This window comes from Rhipicephalus sanguineus, chromosome 5 (assembly GCF_013339695.2).
Source record: "Rhipicephalus sanguineus isolate Rsan-2018 chromosome 5, BIME_Rsan_1.4, whole genome shotgun sequence".
NCBI lineage: Eukaryota > Metazoa > Arthropoda > Arachnida > Ixodida > Ixodidae > Rhipicephalus > Rhipicephalus sanguineus.
The window spans coordinates 6,186,253-6,200,189 of record NC_051180.1 but is presented as its reverse complement, the minus strand read 5'-3'; the positions used below and the strand labels follow the sequence as shown (position 1 = coordinate 6,200,189).

Genomic DNA, 13,937 nt, shown 5'->3' with positions numbered 1-13,937 from the left:
CGGTATATTTGATGCGTGATCCGCAGGTTTTAACGCGCGGCCATAGTGTTTTTCAAAATGAGAATGCGAAGTCACTTGGCAGCCATTCCCTTCCTTGTTTGTTCGCGCACGATGGCATGCGGGCCTGAAAAGCATGGCCTTCGAGATGCGCAATCCCGTGACGTATTTTTGATGTTTTCGGTTTTAAAACACACATCTCGGAGGCTACGCTTTTTTTTCGCATTTCTCGCCAAAGAAGCGGCTGCCTTCTACAAAGCCACAAGTGTCATCGCTATCGCCAACATGTTGACGGTGGAGAAATGTTTCTTTGTGTACTTCTCGCTTCGTTCTTGATAAATCGTCATTCGGGAGTCGAACTAAACATTGTCCCGCTCGTAGCGATAAAAATGACCGGTGCTTGCGGGTAAAGCACAGTCGTGCACAGTTTCCTTGTGGGCCTTGGTGCCAGGCGGCAACTTTGGGTGCGTCATGACCGCTAACTACGGTGTACGGTGCGTCAGTGAATTTTGCGACATATCGAACGGGAGCACAGTGAGCGACTTCATCGGTGCAGATAACGACGTAGCTATTTATGACTGTATCGATGCCGAGATCATAGCTGACATTGCCGGAGCTAGCTGCGGAAATGGACCCGTGCGGTTTGAAGATGCCAATGCCACCGCTAAACCCTTTACCGCACTACAAAGCTTGCATCGGCGTTCAGCGTCGATCACCACTGTTGTGGCCGAAGGTGCTGAATTTGCTTATTTGGAATGTTTCAGTGATATTGACTATGACTTGATGAATTCATGGCGCGCAAGAAGCAAGACAAGTTTGCGGACTATTTTCATGCGAAATAAAGTGCGGTAACTTGCAAAAGAAGTTGTCACCTTGTGAGCGAATCACCATGTTCGCGCTTTTTACGATATATCTGGGATCGACTGTATATTCTCAACGTCAATTTACTGTGTTAATTTGTTCGATATACGGATAATTTGATATAAACGGGTTCGATATAGTCGGGCTCGACTGTATATTCATTCAGACAACAAAACGGAAAGTCGGGCTAGTTGGTCTTGATTCATAACGTATGGAATTGCACAGCACGGAATACAGGATGAAACACTTGAAGAAGCACATATGGACAGCGCTGACTGTCAACTGAGGTTAATTGCATACGACACATGCGCAAAGAAAATTATGATGAGCAAAAGAAAGGAAAAACAGGAAGAACCTCATTCTGTTTACTGTCTGTGTGTGACTTTCAGGAATTTAACTTCTTGATCACTTCCGGTGATAGAAGGCTGGCTGATGCACTGCTCCCTATATTTGTTAATGTGGTACGTCTCTAGGATAAGTCTTTTGTGCACATTACTGTGCCTATCTATCACTTCCGTCTTGTTAAAGGGACACTAAAGAGCAAAACGATTTTTCTCGCATTAGTGAAGTAATCTTCCACGATACCAAAAACACCACGCTTGCTGCGAGAAGGCTCTTATTAAGCGAGAAAATGCGCAAAAAGAACATACAGGTGGCGACGCCACCCTGGAATTCCCGCACCATTTGCCGTGACGTCACGTATTTTTGACGGCGCCTGCTTGGGCCTGCGTGGTTCCTACCCGGTTAAATCGAAGTGCATTGTCCTCTGAGGGGGCCAGAGACTTGACATAACGAGTTTGTGGAAATTTCTTTGGGCCAGTGGCGCCAAAATACGTTAAATGCTCTTTGAAATGTTTTACGTCACAAATTACAAAGTTCGGCGCGAAATTTAAAAATGGAACTTTGAACTTGGTTTTCTCCTCTAATAATAAACCTATGGTGGTGAAATAAACTACACAAGAGTTCTCCAAGCACACTTTATCAATCTAAACCAATTCATTGTTTCTCTTTAGTGTCCCTTTAAACAGTGGCTTGTATTGATGCTGTGTGCAATGAGCTACCAATTTAAATGTGAACATATTTGACAGAGATCTGTCTGGCTGGGTGAAAATTCATACGAAAAATAATAAACTCTCCAGCCACTTATAGTCCAAAGTTGCTAAAGTTAAACTTTAAAAACGATAAACTGACCCAACGTTTCGGGACCGATTCTGTCCCTTCCTCAGGGGTGACTATTCGGCCGGCTCCGAAGCTAGCGACATTCTTTGGTGGTGTCCCCCTCTCCATTGTCCTTCTTCCCGCCGTTCTTGTTGCTGCGGTGTTTTTTGCACTGGTTCCATAGACCGTGCACGTACACACTCGGTAAGGTTCCAGTTGAGCGGTTAACATTTCCCGGTGTTGTTTGGATATGCCAGGGTTCCAAGAACTGTCTTTTTGTGTGGCTGCCTTCCGTGGCGATGACCTGGGTGTCGTCAAAATTGATGCGGTGGTCCATCTTTTCGCTGTGTTCAGCGAGGGCCGTTGCAGCTACGCACGTCGTTTCGATGTTGCCGTAACCTTTCGGGGAAATTTTTTGTCTCACCGATGTAAGCGGCATCGCAGTCCGTGCATGGAACCTCGTAGACCAAGCCGGGGAATCTTTCTTTCGGCAACTGGTCTTTTGGCCGTGGCAGGAGTCGTCCGATTGTTGACACGGGCTTGTGCGCTACGTGGATGCCCTCCCTCCCCAGCACCCTGGACAGTTGCTCGCTGATTCCCGGAATGCCTGATAGTTGACTTTAGAACATCCCCACTTCGCATGCTGTCCGAACATCTACACAGGACCCTAGCACCACTACTGGGGAAGACAACCACACATGTAAAGAACGCCACCCATTTTGTTCAGCGTATGTCGGAGGTGACAATCAGCAGTGACAAAAGCCTCGTGTCAATTCGATGTAGTTTTGCTGTTCACGAGCGTGCCCGTACCCCTCGCGGTCTCAGCTGCCCGAGCAGCCCTGGAGAGGGATGAGAACCTCAGCGAAAGGACGAACTGTGCCGTCTGATTAAGTTCTGCCTCAACGCAACATATTTTTCTGTCGGAGGTGAATTCTACCAACAAACAAGTGGAACCGCCATGGGAGCTGCCATTTCAGCCACAGCGGCAAACTTGACAATGGAACACATCAAAACACGAGCTTTGGACACGTTCGCTGAACCACCAAAAATATTTTTGAGGTACGTTGACGTCTTTTGCGTGATCAAGGAGTCTAACATCGACAGTTTCCTGGCACACCTAAATTCGATGGAACCGGCGATTCAGTTCACCGTGGAACGTGAAAAGAACAACGTTCTTCCTTTTCTGGATGTGCTAGTGAAATGGCAAAAAACGGGGCTGAAAGAACGTTTGAGCTTCTCGGTGTACCGAAAGCCTACACACACCGGACGATATCTGCAGTTCTATTCTAACCACCCGACCGCCCACAAAACATCAATGGTCAACACACTCCTGAATCGCGCAGAGGCCGTCTGCAGCTCCAAAGAAATACGGAGAAAAGAAGAAAAAGCGATCACCACCAACCTCCTGGACAATGGATACCCGAAGAGCTTTATTCGCCGAGTGACGCCAAGCGTCCCCCACCTGCATTCTTCTGCAATGGGTGACACTAACAATGAAACCTCCCCCAAACGTTCCTACCGCATCTCGGTCCCATACGTTCCGGGAATCGGCGAGCAACTGGGGAGGTGCTGGGGAGGGAGGGCATCCAGGTAGCGCACAAGCCCGTGTCAACAATCGGACGACTCCTGCCACGGCCAAAAGACCAGTTGCCGAAAGAAAGATTCTTCGGCTTGGTCTACGAGGTTCCATGCACGGACTGCGACGCCACTTACATCGGTGAGACAAAAAACTTCCCCGAAAGGTTACGGCAACATCGAAACGACGTGCGTAGCTGCAACGGCCCTCGCTGAACACAGCGCATACCTGCCAAGTCTCCCGGATTACCCGGGAGACTCCCGGATTTTGAACGTTTCTCCCGGTTGTACGGGTCATAGGAAAATCTTCCGGAAATCTAGTTTTGCCCCGCGCGTCCAGTGCATTGCGCGCCCCGTGCGTCACGGTGACGCGAGGTGGGACGTTTCGCGTACAGATGCGCTACACGCAATTTAAAAATTGATCCTAAATGTGTTATAGGTTATATCAGCCATTAATATTTCGTAGATGATGCGTTTGTGTACACAAAAATCTATCCCACAAGTTATCTCGCCTTCAAAATTTTGTGTCACTACTGCTTTAAGTGGAGAGCCCAGCACTTAAAAGGGTAGCCGTTACCGATGTCTGTCAAGATAGCGTGTTCGCCAGCGCTCGCGACCGTCCCCGTCTCAACGGCGCCCCTTATGGTCCCTTGCCCGAAGAAATAACTGGTAAGCAAGCGACGACAGGCCTCGCACACGGAGCGATGTTATCGCATGTGCCCTTCGCGCGACGGTGACGGCCGGGTCGTTTCATCTCTGCTTCAACCGCGTTCGTCCCTAGCGCTAGCGCGCATTTACTTGCACGTGAAACAGACGATGCGTAAGCGATGTTGTCGGTTTGGACTCTGTACAGGTCAGCGGCGACCGCAAAATCCCGCTGACAGTGTCCATATAATTGCTATCGCAGTACCCCCCCCCCCCCCCCCCCCCCCCCCCCCCCCCGCGGTCGGCACACTTCGTAATAATCGCTTGGTCACTAAGTGCACATTTCAAAGGGAGAGTCCATATACAATAAACTAATGATATAACGACCATTTTTCGTGGCACTTTCGAGTTCATTATAAACTGGTTTCACTGTATTCAAGGCGCCTGAATACTTGCCCATCCCTAGCGATGTCAGTGCACATTAAAGAACGTCAGATGGTCAAAATTTCCAGAGTCCTCCACTATGGCATTGCCTCATAATCGTACTGTGGCTTTGGCATGTAAAATCCCAGATATTATTATACTGCATTAAATTTCCTTTGGAATGCTAACAACGAAAATAGGAGTGCGCTCTTGATCAGCATTGTGTTGGTTGCATACTCTATTACAGGTATGGCATACGGGAAGTGCAGGCTGATGTTCTGTTATTTCCACAATCAGCTTGCCCTGCCTGTGTGCAATTAGTATAGTATGCATAATTGTGGAAATTCATCCCCTTAATTTCAGAAAGGGAGAAATTGGGCCTTGTTGAAATTGGCCATTTTGCTTTACTGAATGCAATGCAAGAGTCTTGTTGACCAAAGGGTCCTATTTTGTGTCAGGCATGGAAGACGGCCAGAAGATCACCTTCAGTGGCGAGGGTGACCAGGAGCCTGGTCTAGAGCCGGGTGACATCATCGTGGTTCTCGACGAGAGGGAACATGAAGTGTTCAAGCGCAACCGCACCGACCTGATGATGCGCATGGACCTGACCCTGACCGAGGCACTGTGTGGTTTCCAGAAAACTATCACTACTCTCGACAACAGGACTCTCGTCATCACCAACCTGCCGGGTGAGTTTCCGAGCAATAGGCCACACGCAGGTGCCCATATAGTAATGTTTTAGGGGGTGTGCAAATGCCGAATACTAATTTAGAAGGCACTGACTACGGTGACGGGGCTTGTCGGCGCAGTACCGTCGTAAAAATGACGGGGCCCGTCACCATAGTGTAAATTGTAATAGTGACGGGGCCCGTCATAATAGCGACGTACTTATAGTAATGGGCCCCGTCATCCCGTCAGCGCAGTAACATCGTAAAAGTGACTGGGCCCCTTTACCGTAGATTTTTGGTCGTTTTAGACGCCCTCGTCGTGTGGCGTTCGTGGCGTGGTAGTTACTTGTGTGAGGCAATAAAGAAAAAAAAAAAAGTGTTCATGGTGTAGGTCGTTGGCGCGCTCTCCATGGAATGTTAGGGCTGCAGGTCGTCAGTTCGATTCCTCCAGTTTTTTCTCTCCCCCCTCCCCCCCCCCCCTTTATTATTTTTTTTTTTTTTCAGGTTATGCGTCACCATCAACGTTACTGCTCTGACGGAGTCGTAATTCATGTCTGCGGCGGTTAGACAGCCCCAGCGTTCGGATGATGCCTTGTTCCTAGGCTTGTACGAATGTTCGAGCACTTCGAATATTCGAACGAATATTACAGTATTCGAATTCGCTTCGAAACAAATTTAAATTCTAGGAAATTTCGAAGTATTCGAAATGAACAAATAGACATATATAAACCGCATGTAACCCCCTGTAAAGGTGGTTTCACTGCACTGGAGGTGTGCTATACCGTGAACACACCTTTCCAGGAGAAATCCGCACTGCCGCGAAGCCCCACTTCAAGGTTAAATGAGCATGTAGTAAAACCTTGCTAATTCAGAGTCACTGGGAGTGTGACAAATTTAATTGAGCGGGTTTTCGAATGAACCAAACATACAAAAGGCGGGATGCAAGGAACTTTGTATTACTGGAAGTAATTAGAGGTGGTCGTTTGCTGTGCCTCCTAGTTTGCGGCTACAAGGGTTTTTTCCAGCAATACTTGGTCCGAATTTTGCCGCTAAACCGGGGAAACGGCGGGCCTCCCTGAGGCCAGTGCAAGAAAAAAAAAGAAGAGGGGAAAAAACGGTCTCGTGGTCAACTGAAATGCGCGCCTGCGGAAAAGACTTACTTCGCTGCAACACAGTGGTGACACACGGGCAGCATGTCACCTGCTCCTCGCAGCGTCAGTGCGTCATGATGCGGCCATTCGCCCATCCTTTCTGGTAATATAAAGAATGTAATAATGACCAGCGTGACGGAATTCGCGATGTGTTCTGGGTGGGAAAAGAGGATCATTGAAGCTTTCGAACTGAGTTTTCGAAGTAGGCGTTGCGGGCAAGTATTCCGCCAGCAGTGCAAGTGCGCAAATTGCCGGAACAACCGCCAATCGCAGGTTCACACACATTACGAATTCCGTCAGACCGCCCTTTATTAATTTCTCTATTTTCCCTGAAAGAATGGGTAAATCATGACGCACTGACGTTGAGAGAAGCATTTGTCATGCTGTGCATTCGTCACTGCTGTGTAGCGGTGAAGCAAGTCTTCTTTTCCGCAGGCGCACATTTCAGTTGACCACGAGACCGCCTTTTGTTTTGTTTTTTTCTTGCGCTGGCAGCAGCGAGGCTGGGATGCTTCACTTGTCACTCATTAGTATCGCTACATTGCATTGCCTTGTGGCTCCTAAGGGCCATCATTTCTGCGGATTCGCGGCTAAATTGGGATCAGGAATTGGCACATGGCACCCGAAGTTTTTGAATTAACCGGGCTGGGGGGGGGGTACTCACCGCCGCTTCAAATCACCGACGCAGCGACATTGGCGGCATGCTGATATGCAGCGTCAGCGGCGCAGCGACTTGCTGATTAAAGGCCAACTCCGGCGATTTTTTGGCCATGTCAAAGTAATGGTGCTTTTATGTTCCTGAGAAGCTCCTATTACGGGCCTGATAGCAGAAATACTCGGCAAATTGGAGAATGATTTTAAATAAGCAAAAAAGCGTGACACCGAAACCGAAACCTAACAGAGTGTACTGTCTACGTATGACGTAGACGTTGTTACGAACGAACCGGAAGTCGTGCAAGGCATGCCGGTCACGCCGGCGCGGAGTATGAAAACTGTGACAGCCGGGACGACCAGCGAAGCGCCGGCCAAACCAACGCTGTCTGTCGCCTTGTGCACAGCAGATGCTCGCTGTAGCGGCCTAAGCGCCGAAGTTAGCGGTGCCCTAGGCTGTGTCACTTCCGCCGCCTTGCCAATACTGACGTCACAGACGCAATGTTGCCAATAATTGTGGGAAGCCAGGAAGGCGTTTGCAGGCAATCTTTAAAATTCATTTGCAAACAATCTGCGCATGTCTCAAGCCTGTAATTTGGCATAAATGACGGAAACGTGCAATGGAACGAACCCAGCGATATTCACTGAGATTCATCGACCTCGAAAAATCGCCGGAGTTGGCCTTTAACGGGCTCCGCTCTCCCACGCTGAGCCGTGCTACCACGAATGAGTAACTATTGTTGACTAGCCGGAAGCTCGGGACAGTATTGCGAAACAATATTGAAAAAAGAAAAAAAAATGGAAAAATTTTCTTATTCAGTGCGATTAGAACCGAGGTCGCATAGGAACACTAGGGCTCTCAAACCGCCGCAGACATGAAAGAAAAAGTTAAGACTCCGTCAGAGCAGTAACGTTGATGTTGACGCATAACCTGACAAAAAAAAACAACAAAAAAAACGGGAGGAATCGAACTGACGACCTGCAGCCATAATACTATGGAGAGCGCGCCAACCAACTACGCCACGAACACCACACGACGTGGTCGTCTAAAACGACCAAACATCTACGGTAAAGGGGCCCCGTCACTTTTACGACGGTACTGCGCTGACGGGCCCCGTCACCGTAGCCACCGCTTTACGACGACGGGGCCCGTCACTATAAGTACCTCGCTATTATGACGGGCCCTGTCACTATTACAATTTACACTACGGTGACGGGCCCCGTCACTTTTATGACGGTACTGCGCTGACGGGCCCCGTCACCGTAGTCAGTGCCAATTTAGAAACCAAAAATGAAAATTTTATTTTCACGTGCCTCAATTTTCATTTTTAGCAAAAATGGTAGCTGTTTAAAGTGTTTGGGAATTAGCTTCTTAAGCTTTAACACTCACTCACTAGAAACTTGTATTATGACTGGATTGTGCGAATATCGGAGTTTCAAATACATATAGGACAATATCTGATTGAATGATTTCGAATTCATAGTATTTATACTTGCAAATGCAGCTCGAGCCACTTATTGTGGAACCGCTTATAGTGCAAGACTGGCCACAACATGGCCTTTTCCAACTCCTACTTGCCCTGCCATTGATTTCCATGTACACTCTTACTGCTTACTGTCTATTCCCCCCCCCCCCCCTCGAGATATAAGACTGGTTGCAGTTGCCTGAAAATCCTGCCAACAAACGAGGTTGCAAGTGTGTTTCTAAACGGAGGTGTGCAGGGGGAGGCTTCACACAAAGAGGAGGAGGGAGAAGAAATGGACAGGGGGTTGAGGGTGGAGGGCTGTGGCAGCAGTGCATTGCAGGCACATGGACAAGCCATAGTACCTGCTTGGCTCTGGCCAACTGTCAAATGCGCATGCCCGCATCTGCAGTGTGTGTGTTACCGCACTATTTGTTTGTTGTCGGGGAAAATAATAAGTTGCATCATCTCAAAGTGCTGACATCACACGTGTTCTTCACGTAGAAAACAGCGCTACGAGACGGGACAAAGAAAGGGCACAAACACGGCGCTGACTATCAACCAAATGTGCTTTTATTCCACCAGTCCGCATATTTATACATCACCATGACTAACGAAAGCATAACAAAAAACCAGAAAAAACCGGTCAGCCTGCGTAAAGGCAAGAAAATTTTAACTCGACAGAAATGCTATCTCCTTCGGAAGCAGTGAAATCGAGGGGAGGCTAACACATGCCTCGCCGCCTTTACAAATGTGATACGCTTCAGAAACGAGACGCGCACGTTCGTCATAGTACTCATCACACGTGTGTAGAGGTGTGCGAATAGTGAAATTTAGAACTGAATTGAATATGGATACATATAGAATACTATTCGAATAGTTTTCAAATAGTAAGGCAACCATTTTTAAGACAGGCCTATGATTCTACAACTTTATTTCAAACAGACATTCACAAACTTTAACTAAGCAACATTACCGTAACATTTAACCAACACAAGATGGCAGAATTCTGTAAACCGAGGTAAGCTCGTACGCAGTAGCGACTAGAGCCTTCGAGTTATTTTTTAACGGTCGGGTGAATACAGCAGTTGCTTCAGTACAGTAGAACCTCGTTGATACGTTCCCGCTTAGTGCGATTTCCCGGCTCCTACGCTCGAAATCGCGAAAATTAAAAATAACCCAATACAGCTGTGTGTAATACGTTCCGGTTAATACATTCCTGGAAAATAAGATAATTCGGCAGCAACGTTCAGCACCACGGAAAACTGTGGTTGTATGATACGTTTTGTACTCGGAAACTCTCTCATTCAGGTGTGCAAAAAGGGCCCTCTCGTGTACTTGTGAAGCGCTAAGTGGCGACCGCGGTTTCTCCGCAGTGCCTTTCCCCCCTCCACGCTTTCTCTGCTTTGCTCACTTGTCCCCTCCGTGTCTTCTCCGAATTGCTCGATCGCCGCTCTCTGTCAACCACACACCGACCCGAAGGCAGGCGGCGACGCTGGCCGTCAAAATCTTGAAACGGCTTTCAAAAAAAAAAAAAAAAGAAGTACTTTCTGTAGCACCTGGCGTGATTTTGCTGAGCATTGCAAATCCTTCATCCGTAGCACGGTACAGATGCACACTCGTTCCACACACTTTTGTTCAGACCCCATGGCTACAACAACAGCCAGGGGAACAAACAATGCGGCCCAAAGAATGGAGGCTGTCGCTCCTCTAGTCCGCCACGGTTCTGTACAAGACATACGGAATCGCACATGCGGCCGCCGCCGCTGCACAACACACCGTGACACGTAACCATAGCAACGCCGCCATTGTGCCCAATAAATATGGCCGATAATTTCCCCCACACTTTTCTCCCGGAGTTCGTTTGTTTTCAGGTTGCTCATCATTTTTCTCTGGCTGGGCAATTCTGCCTACCAGTGGGTCGTCAGAAGCTGCCAGAAAAAATTTGTTCTGGAAGATATCTGGGAGGTTTCTGGTTATCGGACGCCAGAACAAGACGATGCGTGCTCACCGCCATCTATGTGAGGACTCGAGAGATCGCAATGCGGGCGCTTGGAGACTTCACCTTCGGTTGCCATTACGCCGGGCGTTATCTTTTAAGGCTCGTTCCGCCGTGCAAGATGGTGCGATTACAAGTTAAGATAGAACGCAAACTGATCAGCGCGAGTGGGCGACGTAGTATGCGATAGCCGCGAGCAGCTGTCGCTTTCGGAGATGCTTATCACTTTCGCGAGATTTCGCATACAGTATAACCTCATTACAACAGACCTTCATAGTGAAGAGGATTTTGGTCTGTTGTAAAGGGAGTATGTAAAATCCAAGTACTGTTACAACAGACTTTTATGTAAATGCTGAATGGGTCTGTTATAACCGGAGAGAATTACGAGTCACAAACATGGTCTTATTTTTAACGGGGAGCAGAAAAAAAAATGCGATTTTTGGAAAACCGCATTTTCAGTTTCTGTAGCCCATTTTTCATCCGATTCCAAAATATCTTCACTGAAAACTACGTAGAAGTGCTATAAAATTTTATTTTGCGTCTGCCGGCTTGGCGAAAATTGCGGAAATAGCAAAAAAAAAAAAACAGCGTTTTTGAAAATTATAGCTTGGCAACGGCGCAACCGGTCGCCACCATATTGGACTCGTCGTAAAGAGCATTTCTCCGTGTTCAAGTTCTCCGTTTCAGCTAGCTTCTCCATTAAATAACAAAGGTACAAAAAGCACATGCTTGAAGTTCAATTCAAGGCCTCCGATTGGCTGCTTCTGCCGTGATGCTCGCTTCGGGATCGTCGTCTGCTGCTTGTGCGTCGCGAGGTCGTAGCTGTCGAAAATTATGCTACTTAGTGGCGCGTTCGCACTCGTTCTGTGTTCACGGGTCGATGATAATTTAGAACGCTTTAGTTTGGCAGCTGCAAGCGGAAGCTCAATCATCAGATTACGATAGCGCTCAGACGTGCGACTGTAATAGCGTTGACTCGTTGGACCCGCTGTTAGAGGTTCTTCTTATCAGCACTTCGGAGCTTATGATGAAGACCACCGCGGAACAACTCTTTGTACTCACAATCGAGCATGACGTACTTTGAAACATCGGGCATCGCGGCCACGTACATCACAACCGAGCTTTCTACTCGATGTCGTGGCTAGGCCTAACTCCGCTCGCGGTGCCGATGTAAGAGACAAATCCGAACTTTGCGGGCAAGAACATCGCGCAAGCGGACTTGCGAATACGAAGAAGCCGCAGTGTCCTTCGTCGCAAGCAACGAATCACATCGCCCGCTGGCTCCTCAGAATTGCGGATAGGCATTTTGCGCATCAGCAGCGGACCCCCCGCCAAGCTCGCCGCGCAGCGATCGTTCGGAGAAGTGGTGGCAGCGGCTAGCAATTTCGCACTTCAGCGTCCCAAAACACAACACCAAGCACGCTGTGCACCGATTTTTTGTCGCTACAGCTAGGCATAGCTGATCATTGACAGACCGGAGAGCGGCGGCCTTCGTTCTTAAATCGGTACGTCGACATCAGCGGCGCGCTGTTCCCGTCCTGAAAGTATGCTAAGCGATGTTTGAAGTCGGAAGTTATTGAATTTGGTATGTCCGTGTTAGAAAAGTCCGCTCTAAAGGAGACCTCACCACCTTGCTGGCCTAACATTTTAGTCAACTATATCCGAATGTCCGTTTACCAGAATCCGTTGTTAACGAAGCTCAATCAATGGAACAAATACGGAGGTCGGCATAACGCCGCAAATTGGTATGTAATATCCGAATGTCTGTTGTAAACAGATCCGTTGTAACGAGGTTATACTGTATCGTGTTGTACCGCGATTGTTACGTGCGCTGCGAAGAGTTGAGCTTTAAGGCTCATTCACACTGGCGACTAGCAATGGTCGCGACCGTTTGCGACTGGAAGTCAAAAAGCTATTCAAAGCGACCGATGTTCACACCTGCATGCGACTTATAACCGTCGCCATATAGAATTCACATCTGCTCGTATACAGCTTGCATTGCCGTTGCCCCGTAAAATAGGCTGACGTCCTGTTCCTGCGCATCTCATTGGTTCAGAGGTCTACGACTGCATTCGCGCGACTGAAAAATCGAGCAGCGAGCGACTGAGCCAAAGCAGTCTCTTTGCGACCAGAACGGCCATTTGCGACCGCTTGCGACCAGTCGCTTTGCGACTAACTTAGTCGCGCGACCGTTGCTAGTCGCCGGTGTGAACGAGCCTTTAGCGGTGCGGCAGTTTTCTTCACGGACGGGGCGAGTCACGCGTGATCTTGCAAACATACATGATCGTATCCCAAATGCGTATGCTCGAGAATATCACTTCCGCTCTTCGGCGAACCTAGCCCCATATTTATTATTCAAGCGGCAATGCAGAAAGAACCGATGCTCATGCGGCGCAAAGCTTCGTCTGCTGACACGGTGGTAGCGTTGTCTTTAAGTTTACGCTGATTGTCCCAGAGTTCGATTTTGCAATATTAGAGTTGTCTCGGGATTTCAACACCCACGACCACGATGTTATTTCCGGTCTAGCTGGCTGACCTCTGGCTGCCAACGAGATGCCAGGAGTTCGAAAATCGAAGAGTCCTTCCATGTTTTTTGAGAAATAAATGTTTTTTGCCTTTGCACCTCAATATGGCCTTATCAGCCTCAATTTTTACTCGATTCGGATCGTACGTTTTCCCGGATCGTACATTTATTTTCGATGTTTTTTTCAGAAATGTATCAACGAGGCTCTACTGTATTTGAGGTGGTACTCTTTTCACCAGCTTTTAAATAGCACTAAGACCTAAATGTTGAATAGGTAATATTTCAACATCATGAGTCTCATGACAGTGAATTGATGACACGTTCACTTCGGCAGCTCTGAAGTTTAAGGGGAACATTCCTTCATCCAGTGATGAGTAAAGCTTCGATAGTCCCGTATTCGAAAAAAATATGGTAGTTCGAGTATGCACTATTCAATTCGATCGTCGAAATTTTTGAATAATCGCACACCCGTGTGACCTTTGACTCCGCCCATCCATATACAGGCATGCTCCACAATGGCCTTTGCTGCCAGTGTGTGGACTTTCAAGCTTGATGGGCTTTTGTAGGATAATTGCCACAACTGAACTCCCCGCCACGAACCAAAGCTTTGTTTCACGCACACTTCCCTTGGTTCGGTGTGCGAGTGCGAACGTTTCGACGCCCGATTTTGATGATCTCTAGTAAGCCTCCTGCGAGAGCATGCCAACCCACAGGCTAAGCCTAATGATTGCTGGCTGCCTCGTCGGTAGCTGTTGCAGGTGTTCAATGTTCCGGCTTGGCTGTTCCAAGCCGGAACGGCGCCCCGTGTGTCTGTCGTCTGTG

General features: G+C 48.2%; 1 protein-coding gene across 1 annotated transcript in view; it reads left to right on the top strand.

Annotated features, from left to right (window-relative positions):
• Window positions 1-13,937, top strand: part of LOC119393146 (dnaJ homolog subfamily A member 1) — a 47,380-nt gene that overhangs the window by 10,157 nt on the left and 23,286 nt on the right. Inside the window, exon 5 of the mRNA XM_037659965.2 lies at window positions 5,118-5,348. Within this exon, the coding sequence (XP_037515893.1) occupies window positions 5,118-5,348 (231 nt within the window). The remainder of the gene's footprint in view (window positions 1-5,117; window positions 5,349-13,937) is intronic.